Raw genomic sequence first — 19,403 nt, forward strand, 5'->3', positions numbered from 1 at the left:
GGCTCTAAAGACATGGGTGAGTGATTGATAATGAACAGTTAGCTCGAGCAAAAGAGTCTTGTGATGTGGATATAAACATCTGTTATTTTCACAAAATAAATGATAGGAGAGTGGCTTAAAGTTATTCTTCCATGTTGCTCTACTTCCTGCTTTTTAAATATTTCTCCCAAGTATAAATTCAGCAAACCTTTTAAATGTTTTGTTGTTGACTAGTAGTCTGTCCTCATTCAGTTTTTATTCAGAAACCCTGTGCTGGATTTTCATGGAATCTTTAAGATTCTTCTCAAAAGAACCAAGAGGCTTTGAATAGTATATAGAGATGCCTTTTTTCGAGGTTCACTTTTCCTTTTGTAAGTATATTTTAGGCAGTGGCTTGCCCTTTCAAAGGTGCCTCTTTTTTAATAGAGCATTTTTAATAGAATATATTGTTTAGCTGCCTTGGAATTAAGTCTATAAAATATTAATGAATGTACTATGGCTTGAAAAACCCAGTGGTGTGTGTGTAACTTATCTAGCTTTCAGTAGCTCAGAGAAAGTAGCAAGGAATCAAAGTAAAATGTGAAGAAAAACTGTCCTTCACGGTTGGCTACCTTGGTAGGTATAAAATATTAATATTTGTACAAAAGACTGATGCTCTCAGCAGAGGCTTTGGAACTAATCTGGATATCTTTGGAGGATGGGAGATATGGTCGGGTGAGTGGAAGATTCTGACTCAGCAAAACATCTCAGGGAGCCCTCAGCCACAGTCCACGGTAGGAGCATTGTAGATCTCATCTGAGCTTAAAGTGCTTCTGAAGCTCATGGCTTCCCCTGCTGTGGAGCCTTTCTTTTATTTTCTCTGTTAATTCCTGCAGGGCTCTTGTTGCAGGGACTGGGAAGACATAGCTTTTTCTAGGGTAGTGCTCAAAGGTGGTTAGCTAGCATTCCCCAGGGCATTGTTTGGTCTCCCCAAGTTGTCACTCCATTTTGGAGAGCACATTTGCTACCAGAATGTTTGGAATTTGCCTTTAGTTCCTTACTAAGCCTCCCTTTAGTCAGCATCCCAGAAAGACCTTTCTTTTGTGCTTCATACTGAAATTTAAACTTAAGAGCACACTGTTAAATGGCAGACTTTTACAAAATAACAGTGTGTATGTAATTAGAAAACGTAGATATCCTGCCTCCATTATAAATTTTGGGTAGGGTTTGTAGGATAATAAATTTTGGGTAGGGTTTGTAGGATAATAAATTTTGGGTAGGGTTTGTAATAATATCCCTAGGTGGTAGGGATATTATTAAGAGACTTTTAGGTAAACACCCTATTATATTACAATTTAAAAAATTCTTCATTCCTTCCTCATGTTTGGAAGTACAGTAGCCTGTATTTCATGCTTGTCTTTTTACTGTCTAGTCAAGATGTCCTTGAGTCAAGTTAATTTCCTCAGTAAGTGCAGATCTGCTTGATTAAGTTCAGAAGGTGATGTCTCTTTGCAAGAAAACTTGTCTTTCCTAAGAGACCATGGTAGTAAAGAATCCACTGACTGACATCTTTGCAGTGTGGCAACAAAGTAAGGTCACAGTTAATGTGCCAGTGATTAAATTTCAAGTTGCAGCTTTTTGCCTTGGCTTGAACTGATGCTGTGGGATCTTGGCCTACCTTCTGGTGTATCATGTATAGATTTCATATATTCCATGCAGAATTCCATTATAGAGTGTAACTAGGTAACTTGGCTTTTTTCTTTTCTTTTTATGAAGATGCTAGCTAGCGAAATAGCCCATTCCAAATCAAGCTGTTTTCTGCTCTTAAGGAATTGTTTTTAATGACCTTTGATTAGATAGATGTGTTTTCATGAAATAGACTTGGCTTTCATCATAGATAATCTTTCTCTTGACCAGCTTGACTGAGCCTTGTTTAATAGACAGTGGAGAAACTGGAAAGTCAGTAGCACCCAAATCTTCAGTCTTGGGTCTGGCTAACTATTTCAGTTTCATCTGAACCTCCAGCTTGAGAAAATTGGGGTTTGTAGAAGCCACTGAAGTTTATCAGGCTTTTTAACTCATTTTCTTTAAACTTACAGTTTTTAAAGCTGTAGTTTGAAATGTCTTCATCAAGATATAACCACAAACTATTGCAGGTGGATGGTCTTACTACTCCTTCTTACTGCTCATCTCAGGTTGTCCAGGCTGAGAATCATCCTGTAAACTGATTTTACAGATTTTTAGCCTCTGGATCTCAGGAAGGGTAGCAGTTCTGACTTTAATTTTACCTTTTGCCTTTACCTCTACTTCATCAGTTTATTTGTTTCTAAATACCAACAAGCAAAAGCACTTTTAAACAGATCGTAGTGAAACACCTTTCTTGTGATTTCTTACCCTACTTTTTTTTTTTTTTTAGTTTATATTTTTCGTCAACACAAAACCTACACCCATTCAAAAATTCCTGCATATACAATTCAGTGACATTGGCTACAGTCTTCATATCGTGTCACCATTTTTGCCATCTCTACCCATATTGCTTCACCATCATTAGCTTAGACTCATTGCCCCCTAAACTTTTCATCTATACTTTAGAGTTACTGTTATCAGTTTGATCATCTCATATACATAATTCTTTAAAAGGGCTCAATGTTTAAGGCAAACATTCTTTACTAATTTAGTTTATAGATGACTTCAGGGGATAGTTTTGGTTCAAGGTTTAACAGTTATCTCAGGGCAATAGATTTGGGGGTTTCCCCAGTCTCAGTGTTACCCTATCTTAAAGTATTCATTTGGATGTCTAATACCAAAGAAAAAGCAGCAGCTCTTATGATTGTAATTAGTTGTAGTCTCTCAGGCAGCGACTAAACTAAGGACTCATATCTAGAATATAGACATAATCTACATATTAATAAAAAAAGAAGACCTCCCCCCTCCAAAACAAAACAAAACCCCTATATAGGTAAACGGGCAAGTATTTGGGCACATTACCAAAGAATAGATACCTAGCTATTGAGTAAACATGAAAAATGCTTGTAAGTTTTAGTAATCAGGAAAATGCAAAGAAGATACGAAGTGCTGGGGAGGGAGGATGGAGCAATAGGAAGCCTCATGTATTACTGGGAGGAGTGTAAATGGTTGTCCTATTTTTTATTTTTACATATGCTGTAAACACCCAATACATTGCTACAATTTTTGCTTTGATATCAATAGCTTATCTGTTACAGCAAATACAAATAAGGAAAACATGAAGTTTGTATTTCACTTAAATTAATTCTGTATTTACTGCTCTTCATTTCCTTGTGTATGCTGAAGCGTCTGTCTGGTATCAAAATTATTTCTGCCCACAGAACTTCCTTTAACATTTTTTATCACGTAGGTATACTGGCAATAAACCTCCCCCCGCCTTTTTTTTTGTCTAAGTAGATCTTTATTCATCCTTAATTTTTAAAATATTTTTTCCTAGGTATAGAATTGTATATCAGCAGCCCCCCCTCCTTCAGCACTTTAAACATGTCACTCCATTTTTTTCTGACTTTCATAGTTTCTGATGAGAAGTCTGTAATTTTTATCTTGTGCTTCAGCATGTAATATGTTCTTTTTTCCTCTGTCTTCAAAATTTTATCCTAGATTTTCAGCACTTTGAGTAAGATACGCCTGAACTGTGTGGGTGAATGAGCCACGTGCACATGTATATGTGCTTGCTATTTATCTTGCTTCATGTTCTCCAAGCTTCTTGGAACTGGGATTTGGTATCTGTCAGTAATTTTGGAAAGTTCTCTGTCATGATTTCTTTAGATTTTTTTTTTCTGCCCCATTATTTCTCTCTTATCCTTCAGTTACACATATGTAAGCCTTTTTGATATTGTTTGACTGCCCTTGCTCTGTTCTTTATTCTCCTCATTGTGATTCATTTTGAGTAATTTCTGTAGGTTTACATCAAAACATATTAAAATAGAGAGAAATCCACATTAGTGATCATCACTGACTCTATGGGAACACAGAGGATTGGAGAACAATCATAGTAAAACTGAAGATCAAGATATCCAGAAAAAAAGACATATTTCATTCAAAGAAACAATGAAATCAACAGAAACAGTGAAATCCAGTGGAATGGCATCTTTTAAAATGTCAGAAAGAATTGTCAAATTATAATTTAATCACAGTGAAAATATCCTTTAAAAATAAAGGTGAGAAAACAGTTTCAGGCAAACAAGCAAGGGAGTTTGTCACCAGCAGATCTGCATTAAACGAAATACTTAAAAAAAAAAAAAAACTTCAGAAGGGGAAAAAAAGAAAAGGCCAGACAAAAAAGGAAAAAGTAGAAGGAATGAAGAACATGATAAAATTAAAATTGTGGCTTAATTTAAATGAGTATTAACAGTAAAAACTAATGATTCTAGTGTCTTCTGTAATATAAAATAAATGTAGAGCCAAAATGCATGATAAATAATAACAGAAAGGCAGGAGGGCAGTAAATGGAGTAAAAGTCTGCTAAGATTCCAGCAGAGATATGGTAAAAGTAATAATTTGAAGAAGAATGTAATACTCTAGGATACAACCAAGGGAGAGAGTCGTTCTTCCTCAAGGTTATATAGCCAGGACGGAACTCAGGTCTTTCCACATCCAAGTTGTTGCCTTTTTACTACACAGTGTTGTTTTGTTTCTTCTTCTTTCTTGGTACTACCACGTGTTCGTTTGCTACCTTGTTTGTTTGTGCCCCATCTTTTTCATAAAAGGATATGAGGTACTCTGTAATCACATACCTGGATTTTACTACAACTCTTGTTTACCTCCTGATTTGCCTCCTCTATACTAAATACAGTTTCAGGTTTATTATCAGTAACTACTATTCTCATCAAGCCATTCTTCTGTTCTTCAGTGGATTTGTGTTTTATGCCTCAAACCTAAACTTCTTATCTAGTGTCCCCACTATGCTCAGCCCTAGCTTTTCTTATTTTACCTTTCTAGAATCAACATGCTTCCCTTGACACAGTCAATCCTATCCTCAGTTCAAGGTCTAGTTGCAAACCTATCTAAGTTCCGGAATGTTTCCTTGGTACATAGAAGAGTAAGGTTAGACTTTGGAGTCCATTGGCATGGATACTTGTAGCCTGTCTTTGCCACTTCCTAACTCTGTTACTTTCAGCAAATTTATTAACCTCTCTGAGCCTCAGTTTGTCCAACTGTGAATGAAGATAATTTTACTTGCCTCAGAAGGTTGTTAGTTAATTGAAACAACATTTAATTGCCCAATATAGTTCCTGCCTAGACATGTTATAATTAACATTTTAATGTCTCTCCTTCGTTATGCATATGTATCTTACGTAATTGGAATCCTACTTATAGTTTCAGATCTTGCATTTTTTTGATGTAACATATTATGAGTATTTATCCATGATATTGTAATAATGCTAATCATTTCATTATAGATTATATTCTAATATAGCCAATGTAATAGTTATAACAACAAATACATTTCATAACAAAGCCAGTACTCTTTGAAAATGCTGGCAGTGGGCATGCTATAATTTAATCATTTTGTTATGAGCTTATAAATGGTTTGAAAGTTTCACTATACAAATAACCCTGTGGAGAACATCTTTGTCAAGAAATCTTTGTGTGCCCGGCTACCATCACCGACCATTCTGACCAGGGGCACAATAGAAGGTTTCAGATACAGTGGGAGAAAAGTGTAGCAAAAGTCAAATTCATAAAAAAGGCCAGACTTTCTGGACTGATAGAGACTAGAGGAACCCCCGAGACTATTATCCTAAGATAACCCTTTGAACTTGGAACTGAAGCCATTCCTAGAGATCACCTTTAGCCAAATAATAGATTGACTTATAAAATAAACAGTATCATCCGCTGAGTACTGTGCTCCCTTAAATAATCAACTATATGAGAACAAATGGTCAACATTTACCCTAAAGCAAAGATGAGAAAGTAAAGAGGAGCAGGGAAGCTAGATTAATGGAAACAGAGTAAACAGAATGGAAATAATGAGAATGCTGACACATTGTAAAATATGTAACCAATGTCGCGGAACAATTTGTATAAAAATTGTTAAAGGGGAACCTAATTTGCTGTGTAAACTTTCACCTAAAACACAATAAAATACTATTTAAAAAAAAAAAAAGAAATCTTTGATACAGTTAAGTTGTATCAGAAATGTGGTGTGTGTTCCCGCCCAGTGATCATGAAGGTATGATGGGAAGGACCATAAATGACAGAATAGATTATTGGGTAACCTCATTACCCAGAAGAGAAGATGACTCTGAGCACCTACTTCCCTTAAAATGTGTTGAGAAACTACTGGGGAAGGCAGAAGTCTGGATTGTTTTCAAAAGGTGTTTGATAAATATCTGCATCTCTCTTAAAAACTAGAATTAAGGACAACTAGGAGAAGTTGCTTCTCTCTGTGAGTCTGGAGGAGAATGATGACCAGGTAAAACCCTAAGGATTCCCTGAGTTTTGTTGAGCTCAAGCATACTTAAAAAGTAGGAGCCATGTCTTATTTCACCTACTACCCAGCAAACTTCTTTGTTTATAGTCAACATATAAGTTGTGTATTCTTCAGTGAATTTTTCTAGAAACTAGAAGGTGAAGGTGAGCCCAGGTTTTGTAAATATGAGTTTACTATGCAGGCACCATGATGCTATTCTGTGTTAGACCTAAACTTTGCTTTTACGTTCAAAATGCTAATACAAAGGATATTCTATTATTGCTACTTTGTTGGCAAAAAGATGTATCCTTTTGGTATAAATCCAGTGAGAAGCTTATTGAAAAGATACGGAAGCCTACTTGCCTAAAATGTAAACACAAACCAGAGGCTACAAGTAGACCTTTATCTGTAAGCTAAATTCCTGAGAAGTAAGTTTGAAATAATTTATTTAGAAATAATTTATTTAGATCTGATATGCAAAGATGGGAAAGGGCTTTGCTTGGCTTTAGTTCACTTTTATAGAAACTAAACTTCATATAATGTAGACGTTCATCTGCACACAATGGGTAAAAAGAGAATTTCCTAAATAACCTTGTCACACGTAATCTCAATTAATTTGTTGCCTTAGGTGTCGGGGATAGGTTAGAAAATATTAAGCCAACTTTGCCAGTCTTCATTATTTTAAAAAAGGTGGAAATTTTGTCTGTGTGTAAATCAAGTTGAAGTGTTTTTCTAGCTAGAGTTGGTGTCATTGCACCAGCTGCTTGTTTGATCTAGTTGATGGAAAATGTATTTATTGCAATGTTCCCCTCCTTACCTCATTGTGAGACCAAGCTCATCGTTTGTATGGGGCTCACAGGAATGGTCTGCAGGCTGCTTTAACCAGGTAATTAGAACAGCATGTGTGTGACAGCCAGTAGCTTAAAGCAGTAATTCAGCTCTGTCTGGAAGGATTATTCACCCTTCCATTTACTCAGATTTCTCTATTTGTATTGAATTTTACATGCCAATCCATGCTTGTAATTGACTATACTCCTTACACAATTAGCAACTGTGCCTTGAGTTGAAAGTCCTTTTATCTTTTATTTTACTGATTGCTAAGAAGCAGGTAGATTTTCATGTTCTCTCTAGAAGCCTTTTGGGGATGGCACAATCAATCAATCACAGGACATCTCTATAACAACTGTCATGACATTTATCTAATGGCACTTGGCAAAACAATTACAATTAATAGTTTAGATGGTTAAGCAAGCAGAGTTAAAGCCTTTGTTTAAAAGGGTACTCTTAGATACTGTTTTAAAATAAATTTCATTTTTCAAATCAATGTTAAAATTCTAGGAATTAAAAAATACAACTTCTAATGAAAGAACATTTTCTAACATGTGCATCGATTTTCTAACCCTTCCTTCCCCTTGAGGATCTGTAAAAGCATTAATACAAAGTTGGGGCTGTTACTGAAATAGTGGTTTCCTCAGCTTTTTAAAAATAGATTTGAATTTACCCATTATGTTTTACATTCAGTTGCAGCTTTTGTGTGAACCCCAGTGTGCCAAATTGCATGGTTCTTTGTTTTTATGTAGTGGAATTTAAGTTAGCCTTTCTTACACTTCTCTTGTAAGAAACTTTTACCTACCCCCACCCCACCCTCACTCCAGCTCATGTGAGAAATGGAGATATTAAAATACAAGTAAGTTACCCAGAATAAGAAAGGGGAAAGTCCACTGGGAATGGTCAAATAGACCCTTGGTAAATCTGCTTTGCCAAAAGGCCACGTGATATATTATAATGTGATTTGCTACCCTTCTCTAGACATTTTATTAGGGGGGAAAATATTTTGCATTTTTACTTCAAGACATCTGGAACATCTAAGGAAAAACTACTGCAAAACCAGCAGAGGGAGCACATTCCTGTGTCTGCTGGGATGTCTTGAAAATTTTACAATGTGTTTTTAAAGATTCTTGCCCAAAATAACTAAAAGTAAACAGGATCATTTTCCCAGTGTGGCTTCAAAATTGATACCAGATAAAACCAGAAGAAAAAATAAGATTCTCTGTTAAAAGCTGATAATGGGTCTTCTCCCCCAGTGGAAGAGTTGAGGAATATGAAAAACTGTTAGTAAAGAGTGATTGTCAGAAGGGAATGACTAGTAGGTAGTTTTAAAAGTTTATCCAGACATTTTTTAAAGAGGAATTCAGTTGAATAAGCAACAATAATTACAGTTTGTTCACTGAATGGTATTTACTTTACAGTTAGAATATTTGTTGTTGCTGCTGTTAGGTGCCATCGAGTTGATTCCGACCCATAGTGACCCTAAGTACAATAGAAGGAAACAATGCCCAGTCCTGCGCCATCCTCACAATCGTTGTTATGCTTGAGCCCATTGTTGCAGCCACTGTGTCAGTCCATCTGCTTTAGGGTCTTCCTCTTTTTCGCTAACCCTCTAATTTACCAAGCGTGATGTCTTTCTCTAGTTAATGGAGAGCGTTAATGGTCCCTCCTGATAACATATCCAAAGTACATGAGACGAAGCCTTGCCATCCTTACTTCTAGGGAGCATTTTGGCTGTACTTTTTCCAAGACAGGTTTCTTCATTCTTGTGGCAGTCCATGGTATATTCAGTATTCTTTGCCAACACCATAATTCAGGGGCATCAGTTCTTCTTCGATCTTCCTTATTCATTGTCCAGCTTTTGCGTGCATATTAGGTGATTGAAAATACCATGGCTTGGGTCAGACACACCTTTGACTTAAGACAAATTACTTAATCTCTGTGAGCCTCAGTTTCCTCATCTGTAAAATAGGGTAAAACCACTAGCCACATTAAAAACAAACCAAACCCGTTGCTGTCGAGTCAATTCCGACTCATAGCGACCCTATAGGACAGAGTAGAACTGCCCCATAGGGTTTTTGAGGAGCAGCTGGTGGATTCGAACCTCTGACCTTTTGGTTAGCAGCCAAGCTCTTAACCACTGCGCCACTAGGGCTCCTTTTCCAAGGAGTGGCTGGTGGATTTGAACTGCCGGCCTTTTGGTTAGCAGCCGAGCTCTTAACCACTTCGCCATTAACCTCATTGCTGATAATCAGTTAGTTGGTGAACAGGTGATAGTGAACATTTTGAGTTGTTAATCATCTTCATGTTGTTATTACTGTGTGTACTTCTTCCTTAGCTTAAATCAAGAAAGATACATATCTTAAGAATCTTGAATAAGAAGGGAAAGGGAGAAAGTGATTGCTATGGGGTCAGGCATCAAAAAGGGGCCTTTTTGTTTGTTTTTTCAGCATGTGCCACAGATTCTAGCATGTTTATATGCTGCAGGTAAGGAACCAGCATATAGGGAAAGTTGAAGGAGGGAATGATCATCCTGAAGCTCTAGTCTACCCAGTTGTGTGAGTCCAACAGAATTTGGCACTCTGGGTTAGGGGTAGATTGTGGGATGGATCCAAGTTCGGGATTTGTTTTCAGGGCCTGTGGAACAAAAGACAAGGCTGCAAGGGAGTTGAGGGGATTGGTGACAGTAGTCTGAAAAATGGACCATAGGAATCAGGATTGGGTTAGGTAAGGAAGTAAGACTGGGAAGAAGCTGATCCCTTGAGAAAAATTAGGAAAGAAAAGCAAGAATAGCAGGAATAAAGGAAGGGAGTATAGTCTCTGGAATGAAAGTAGGTTGTGGTCTGAGAATATGATGGTGAATTTAGGGTTTTCTGAAATAGGGCCATTTAGGGCCCTGAGGGTCAGATTATGGCCTTGGGAACTGGCAGCTGAAGTGAAATGGAGGGTAAATGTCATTAGAAATGAGATAAAAGCTGTTGGTGGCTTCTGTGTTGTGAGTGGCCTGCAGGATCAGGATGAGAATGAGGATAGCAGCTCCAATTTATTGGGTTTATTGTGTACTAGGCACTGTTCTGTGTGCCTTACATGTCTTAGCTCAACAGAAAGTCAAACTGGACCCTGAATAATACTTCCCTAGCCTTATAATTAGGTTGAACAGAGGAGAATTTTTTTTTTTAAAGGTCCATTTTCTCAGTAATTTTAGACTGTTCATCATGTATTTTAAGAAATGATCAAGAAGTGTTAAGCAGAAATCTGTGTGGAGACAGCACTGTTACTTAGAAACACACAGATTCTTCCGCTCTGTTGACCTTTAGCACATCCAGAAGGAGACACTACCTTTTTTGGGGTGGTGAGTCCTTTCCTTTTATTTGATCTCTGTAAGAGACTAGGTCCTGTTTGCAAAATGTTTAAGTCTTCCAAGATTTATAGCTCACAAACAAATGAACCATAGAAGTATCCATGAAGAGACTATGCTCAGGAATTTTTAAATTTTACATGATTATTTTTCATTGGTTCCTAAGGTAATTTTTTTATCCCCTACAGGAACTATAACTATTTGGCAACTTTAAAAATCACTTATCTCCTTTTACAGATTACTAGACTAGAAAATGGTGAGAAATCCGTGCTTTGGCCACTTGCTCCTAAAATTTATTTTTCATTGTTTTATTTCAGAGGAGGTTGAAAACTTAAACCTGGCCACATGTATATCTTCTGAGAAGATAATAATCCAGAGTGAATAATAGCTATTAGAATTTAAATTCATTTAATTATCAAAAAAAGATCACTCTTCGTTTAGACAAAATCAAATTTAAATTGTGATGAATTTAATAGATAATATAAACTAGGACAAATCCAAGTAAATGTCGTCTGTATGTGATTAGAGACACTACATTCTTTGTGGGCCTTGTTTTGTCATTTTTAATATAATTAAATTTGAAATTTACTGTTAAATGTACAGCGTTGTTGAAGGGTGGCCTTACATCTGATTCATGCTATTAAATAATCAGAACTGAGTGGAAATTAAGTTTTTACACCTGAGCCTAGTGAAAAGTTGATGTCACACTGACCTTTGGGGGTTCATAAATACAGGTCAGTTTTTCTTTCTTGGTGGTTTTTTGACACTTTGATGCATGGGGTTATGGAAATTTCATACATGCATTAAAGTTCTTTTTCTTTGGTGAACTACAACTGAGTTGAAATACGTAACTCAAGAGCAAGAATTAAAATGTTTTTGCTTGACTACTTGGTTACACACTGTAACGCCCTTATAAACACCAGATTTATTTGGTTGGTTACCATCAGGAATAAGTACATGGGCTAGATCTCTATTGCAAGGAATAGCAATATTCTTAGTCTACATCCTGATAGTATTAGGCATAATAAAATTTATCTTCTGTTGTCTTACACACTTAAAAGGCAAAGAAGGCCTTGGGCTAAAATGTTGATGTACATTGAGTCTGCTCACTCTGGCAATGCGATTGATGAGAACGTCGCTCTTACATAATAACCTGGTGAAGAACCAGATGGTATCCAGCAGAAAATCAGCACTGTGAGTTTAAAGAACCTGCCGTGGTCGCCATCTAGGAGCTTGACTAAGTCCAGGTATTGATCATCGATGTGTTACCACCAATCTCCGATCAAAAAGAGGGAATGATTTAGAAAATAATATTGGTATCATTTATTCCCTTTCCTTGAGCGTAGAGAATGTGACCCAGCTGGAGCTGGGCCCACAAGGACTCACAAGGACATATCAGCTGGGCCCTGAGATAAAGAGATGAGACAATCTTGGAAATTATCTTTTAGGGAAGAAAAATATCTTTTAGGGAACCTTTCACATATAGCCAATCAAACAGAACACGGAAGACTTTCCACTCTTATGTTTTTGTGTTAGCATTTAATGAACAGAAAGTTTACTGGACCAATGAGGACCTTCCTGACTGTGGTTACTGAAACCTGTACCAATGATTGTTAAGAAAGACGATTCAAAATGTAAGTTCACAGTTTTTAGCCAATCTGTGAAAAGGTGAAGCTTTCAGTGGTTTTGCCCATTTGTAGTTAATATATACTGATGATTCTGTAATGGTCTCTGGACTTGGGCAGACATGGCTGTGGCAACATGCTTGTCTGTTTTCCCATTCTCACCTATTCTATAATATTCTTTGGACTCAGGCAGACATGGCTCTAGCAGCATGCTTGTCCGTTTTCCCACTTTTCTCTGTTCTGTGATATTTTCTTGGACTCGGGCAGAGATGGCTCTGGCAGCATGGTTGACCATTTCCCATTTTTACCTTTTTAAATATATGCTGAATAAAACTTTCTTTTTGCTTTAAAAAAAAAAAAGTTTTTCCTTGAGAAGACATATTCGTATGTGACATCCTAAACCTTCCATTTATGTTTATTTACTTTGTACTCTCATTTTCAAAATTTATAATCATAGCCAAGGCAGTTTTCTCCAAGCCTCTTTCTAACAAAGGATTTCTTCCATCTTCAGATCCAATTTTGCTTATTTAAGCCAGGCCTCATGGTTTCTAAGCAACTGAGATGATACATGGCTGGAAATCTATGTCTAGCATTAAAGTAGTAGTATATTTTATCTTTGAAACCCTTAAAAAAAATCCTCAAAAAAGTGGGAGGGTCACACTTGCTTTAGTTTACCCACATTCTGAGTTTTTAATAATATTTATATTTAGGCATAGACAGAGTCCCTTGGTGTGGTGCAGATGGTTAAGTGCTAGACTACTAACCAGAAGGTTGGCGGTTCAAACCCCTCCAGAGGTGCCTCAGAAGACAGGCTTGGCAGTCTACTTCTGAAAGGTCACAGCCTTGAAAACCATACGGAACAGATCTGCTGTGTACACATGGAGTTACCATGACTCGAAATTGACTCAAAGGCAACTAACAACAACAGACACAAACATTAAATTTTTGTTGCTTAATTAGCATGTGAGATTTCCTCGTTAACGTTCTTATCTTTTTTTGCAAGGGTTTTTGCATTTTTTCCCTATAATATAAACTGGTGTGTGTGTGTGTGTGTGTGTGTGTGTGTGAGTGTGAGTGTGTGTGAGTGTGAGTGAGCACAGCACACACCATTAATCTAGAAAAGGTATAGATTCTATCATCCATGTTTTAGTTTTCTAGAAATGGAGCATTCAGGATGGGAATTTCTGCAGTGGCAGTGTTTGGAGCTTGGTGGGCCCTCTTTCCAGTGAAACAACCATTTAACTGTTGAAAATTATTAAAATTAAAAAAGTTTAAGTGTGGAAGTTGTCCTAAGGGCACACAGCAAATGGAGAAACATTCCAGAAAATCTACTAAATCTCAGTAAGAACAGCAAGAGCCTGTGGCATTTGAGCCATGACCTGTTCCCGTCCACTCCTCCTCCTAGCTCCATGTTGTAGAACATCTGTCTGCTTCAAGTGAGTGCAGTCAAGAATACAGGACTTCCTCTCCCCGCTACTCCTGGTCTAGGATTACAGTTTCACCCCAAGAGGTACAAGTGACCAGCGGCTCTTATCTATGCCCAACTCCAAGTTGCAGAAACACTATTCTGAGCAGAGGTGTTCGAGAGGGCTTCTTTCTCTGACGCATTTCCCACACGTAAAGCAGGGACTCTGCCCAAGGCATGACAGGCTGAGAATACTGGGACCCTTAACTGCGTTTGCCCCAGCTTGCTCATAGAACAGAGGTTCTACATCAGGAGGGGCAAGTGGAGATGACCCTGCTGATACCTGGATATTTCAGACTTCTAACCTCCAGAACTGTGAGAGACTAAATATCTGTTGTTTTAAGCCACCTAGTTGGTGGTAACTTGTTAGCCCTAGGAAATGAATACATTGTGTAAGACACTAAATTTTTTCAGATCATTTGTCAAACATAATGTGGTGTTTACCTAAGGAGCAGGATCTAAACTTAGTCATATGATATCCTGCTAAACCAATATATTTTTTTTTTTTTCCTTTGGGCCACTCAGTCTTTTAGGGAGTAGAGAATAGGTATCCCATGGCTAGTTCTAGCTTAGAACCTCTTAAAGGGATGTTAGGCGTAATGGATAAGCACACACTAAAATATCAGGAAATGAATAGAGAAAATTTTCAGTATTATATGAGTGATAGCTAGGCCTTGGTGTAGGCCTGTTGTTTTCTTCCTGGTATCTAACATAAACTAACTGGATAAGGGGGCTTATGCACAACTGGGGTTCAGCAGAATAGATTTTCTAACAAGAGTCGTTGAGTGGAACTCACCTCGTAGATTGTCAGTAAACACTGTTTCTTGCCACATTCTCATTTCATGTTTTTCAGGTTATGAAGTGTAACATTCTGACCAAGATTTTTAACTGTGATTGGGGCATTATAGCTAATTAAAGAAGATAGATAGGTCCACAATGCAAGAATTATATTGTAAAAATGACTTGAATGTCTCCTTTTCCCTCTAATGTCCTGGTCTCATGCATGAATTGTGTCTAGACAGTTTCTTCCTTAAGTATGTGTAATAATTTGCATTTTCTTTTAAGGTAGCCCAATATTTACTTGTCTTCAGGAAAAATTTAGGCTGTGTCATGGTCGGAATCTACTCAATGGCGATGAGTTTGGGGGTTTTTTTTTTGGTATACTGTTGTAAATTCATTTCAGATTTTTGGCTCTTAACAGAAGTGTGACAGCGCTTGTTTAACAACCCATCACCATTTTAAAAGCAAGTACTTAAATAGCAACTTCTTGATAAAAAATTTTCCACGATCCAGGTTGCCCATGGAGTTGAGTGATGATAATAACATAATTGCTTGAGTTGTCAGCAATCAGCTGACAAGCAAAAGGTACATCTGCTTTAATGTAGATAAAGGAAATAACTTATCCATGCCCAGAGGAGGGTACACAGTAGCACTTCCATTGGGGAGAGGCCGCACCAGGTCCCCACAAGGGCACCCAGCCACTGCCAATACTCCTTAATTAGGATGCGGACACCCTAGGTCCTTTAAGAAACTCACCTTTGTTATACTCCTGAAGGATAGGTTTATGGGTTATACTCTCACATCCCCTCCCACCTGTTTCGGAGACTAGCAAAGTGGCTGCATGTTCACCAAGTGCAAATAACTGATAACAACCCCAGAATATTCCTGAATGTTTACTGAAAAATTGAGTAAATCAGAGATTAATTTCCCAGGCAGCACATGCATAATCCTTTCTTGCAGGGAGTGACTTTCCCTTCGCATGATCATAGTATATATTATTTATGAGGAGGTTGTGTGGAAGGGTATGAGCTTAATAAAGTGCCAACAAAAAACCTGAGAGGGTAGGGAGTAAAAGCAGAGTGGGCCACACTCTGCTCCCCAGTGGGAATCTGCACGTGAGGGAGGAGGGGCTCCAGAGCTGCTCTGCAATCCAGTCAAGCAGGGCTTCACTGGCCCTGGTCGGTGTCGTCTGGCCTTTGTATCTCGTCCTGTCTTTTTCTTTGTCGTTGCTGTATTGAGGACCCTAGGAGTAGAAGTAGCTCTGCTGGACAGCTTTTTTACCCTCTAGCCTGTTGATAACACGTTTTGCTTTCTCCTGTATGGTAAAGGCAGAGGTGATAACACACATTGCAGCCTTTCGATTGCAGTCAAGGAGTTTTTGCTTAGCATGTTGGCCCATTAGCTCGTTATGAGAGGGCTCATGACTTTTTAACTCATACAGATATTTCAAGATGTGTGAACTTTAAATGAATCTTACCAACTAAAACTGAAGCAAATGTACCATTTTAATTAGATTGGGAAAGAATGTACAAGAGAAATTATTTATAAAATGGGATATTTTTAAATGGCAAGGTTTACCCTAAGCCTCCAAGAGAGTATTCTGAGGCAAGGTCTCCAAAGATGTTCATATAGAAGTTAGCTGAAAATCTTCCCCCTTCCACTGAGTGCTCTAATTTTTTTTTTTTGTTAAGTTGCAGGGGCTGTTTCTGGTATTATTTAGAAGATTGAGAATTGTCACCTGTACCTTTTCAGTGTCAATAGAACTGCATAGTTACTTGTCTTTGCCAAATATTATTAATCTCAGATGTTTAGATGTTATTCTAGATACAAAGGTTTCAAAAGGTTTTGAAAGCAAAGCACACCAGAAAGGAACTGGATCTATTACCATATAATCTGGTTAGGACAGCATTATCTCTTGAAGCTGTTGGATTATGTCATGAAGTCGGCTTGGTTTGAAGCTCAAGCTAACTGGGATCTGGCTGCTCTTGCTTTTGAGGTAGAAGTAAAACCATGGAGGTTAAAGTGCACAGGTTTTTTGGTTTTGTTTTTTTTAGATGAATCTAACAATAAAAACTAAACCCGTTGCCATTGAGTCGATCGTGACTCATAGTGACACTATAGGACAGGGTAGAACTGCTCCATAGGGTTTCCAAGGCTGTAAACCTTTATGGAAGCAGACTGCCACATCTTTCTCCCAAAGAGTAGCTGAGGGGTTCAAACGGCTGACCTTTCATTTAGCAGCCAGGTGCTGAACCACTGTGCTGTCCGGGCTCCTTAGATGGATCTAAAACCTATATCAGAGTTTCCCAACTTGGGATCTACAGATTCTATTGTCATTGTTCCCAAATTTCACAAGTTTGAGAAACTCTACCCTAAAGGGGTTTTCCAGGTATCTCCTCCTCAGGGTTCCTCATATTTTATTAATAAAATTAGAAAGGTTTGGGGTCTTACATCCACAGGGTAGTATCTTAATCCTCTTAAAATGTGCTTCCTTACTAAAGGACAATCTTAAAAGACTATAAAGATTACTTAGAAGAATGAGAAGGTCCAAGAGTATATGGAAAGAATCTCAAGGTTTTGCCTGTCTGATGTCAAGAATTCCTAGCAACCTGAAGATTAAAAATATTCATAGCCAGCTTCAAAACATATATAGAAGAGCCTAATTGGCCAAGTTTTCCCTCTTTAACCTTCTCCATACACATTTTTTCACCTAGCTTTGTCAAGGATTTGTAGAGTTTTCCTGAAGATTTCCCCCAGAAGGAGGCTGGAGGGAAATATACTACATTCATATAAGATGGAGTACTATTCAGAAGTTAAAACGTATAAATTAGGTGTTGTGATGGTTAAGCTTGTGTGTCAACTTGACTGGGCCATGATTCTCAGTGTTTTGACAGTCGTATACTGTTGTGATCACTTTCTTGTTGAGATTTGATATGTGATCACCCCGATGATGAGATCTGCTGTGGGTAGCCAGTTGAAAGGGAATTTCCTTGGGTGTGTGGCCTGCATCTGAATACAAGTGGACGTTCTGGCTTTTCCCTGCCCTGGATCCTGCAACTGACTCCTGTTTGTCTGACCTCTGGTTCTTGGGACTGGAGCTAGCAGCTTACCTGCAGTGTTGCCTGCCGATCTTGGGATTTGTTGATATTCACAGCCTGTGAGCAAGAGCCCTGCTCTCTGACCTGCCGATCTTGAGTTCACCAGCCCCTGCAGCTATGTGAATCAGGAGAAGCCTTGCGGTCTTGCTTGACAATCTTGGGATTCGTCAGTCTTCACAGCCTGTGAGCAAGAGCCCTGCTTTCTGACCTGCCAGTCTCGAGTTCACCAGCCCCCGCAGCTATGAGTTGAGAGAAGCCTCTGTCCCAATCCATGGACTTGGGATGTTCCAGCCTCTACAACTGTGTGAGCCATTTCCTTGATATAAATCTCTCTCTATATATTTATATGCTTTACTGGTTTTGTTTCTCTAGAGAACCCAGCCTAAGACAGATGCAAATGTGTCATCATGGATATATGCAAAAACTAACATTGAAGAAAAGGCTATAGTATGAGACGTAATAGTACAATACTTTCATGCAGATTTAAAAAACCAATACTATATATTGCTCATGGGTAATAAAAACAAGTATAAATGCATGACCTACAAGGAGGCATTTCAAGTTCATGATAATGGTTATGTCTATGGCGCAATATGGAACTAGGGTGGGGGTCCACAACTTTACTGATAATATTTCTTGTTGTTTTTTAATGCACACTGTATAATGCAAATATGACATACCCAAATTAGCTAATTCTAGGTGGCAGGAATATAGGTATTTGTCATGGCCTCTGCTTTGTTTTTAATATATATTTTTAAATACGTACTTACTGTAAAAAAAAAAAAAGGCAATAAGACATAAATAGCATAGAAAACAATATTCCTTTTCCTAACTTCACCACCTAGATGTTACCACTCTTAAACTTGTAGTGCATGTCTTTTGAGATTTTTGGGGAAGAGATGGATAAAAGAAGTAAAAAAAACCCTTTCTATTGTTATGCAGAAATGGTATATTAGACATAATTTGTAGTTGGTCTCCCCCCGCACCTCACTGTACTTATGGATGTGCCTCATCTCCTCTTAAGGGACTTTTTGGTTGTTAACACTATTACAGAAAAGGCTGAAATGACTATTCTTTTATAAACATCCTTTTTAAACTTTTTATTTTGATGTAATTTCAAATATAAAGAAAAGCTGCTAAAACTAGTATAAATAACTCTAAAATATTCTTTATGCAGATTTACCAATTCTTTATATTTTGTCTCATTTGTTTTATTCTGTATATGCATGCATCTACACATACTGCACACATGCGCACACGTGCACACGCACACACACTTGTGCATCTTTCTGAACCATTTGAACATAAATTGGAGACATTGCACCCTTTTATTCCTAAATACTTCAGTGTATATTTTGAAGAACAAGGGCATTCTTATTCTCTTCTCTTACATAACTACAGTACAATGGCCAAAATCAGGAAATCTAATATTGATACAATTCTCTTATCTAATCTACAGTCCATATTCAGATTTCATCAGTTGTCCCCGTAATATCCTTTGTAGAATTTTTTGTCCTTAGATCAGAGTCTAATTCATTTATTTAGCTTAGTTATCATGTCTCTTTAATCTCCTTTAGTCTGGAATAATCCTTCAGCGCCTGGAGTAGGATTATGTTTATTTGACTCAGCATAATATTTTTAAGGTCCATCGGTGTCATAGCATGTATCAGAACTTTCTCTTTTTGTAGAATTCTCCAGTGAAGCCATCTGGGCCAGGGCTTTTTTTGGTTGGGAGTTTTTTTTATTACCTTTTCAATCTCTTCTCTTGTTATGGGTCTATGGGTCTGTTCAGATTTTCAACATCACTTTGTTGTAGTTTGGGTAGGCGGTGTGTTTCTAGAAATTTATC

General features: G+C 37.7%; 1 protein-coding gene across 3 annotated transcripts in view; it reads left to right on the plus strand.

The window, feature by feature from the left end:
* Positions 1 to 19,403, plus strand: part of ZFAND3 (zinc finger AN1-type containing 3) — a 387,749-nt gene that overhangs the window by 231,681 nt on the left and 136,665 nt on the right. The window contains exon 1 of one of the 3 annotated variants that reach the window (XM_023734150.1): positions 17,773 to 17,856. The exons of the other annotated variants lie outside the window; for them this stretch is intronic. Within the exon in view, the coding sequence (XP_023589918.1) occupies positions 17,826 to 17,856 (31 nt within the window). The 5' untranslated portion in view covers positions 17,773 to 17,825. Of the gene's footprint in view, positions 1 to 17,772; positions 17,857 to 19,403 lie in introns of those variants that run through there. 3 annotated transcript variants of the gene reach the window in all.

Source organism: Trichechus manatus, unplaced genomic scaffold, assembly GCF_000243295.1.
Source record: "Trichechus manatus latirostris isolate Lorelei unplaced genomic scaffold, TriManLat1.0 scaffold00065, whole genome shotgun sequence".
Lineage (NCBI taxonomy): Eukaryota > Metazoa > Chordata > Mammalia > Sirenia > Trichechidae > Trichechus > Trichechus manatus.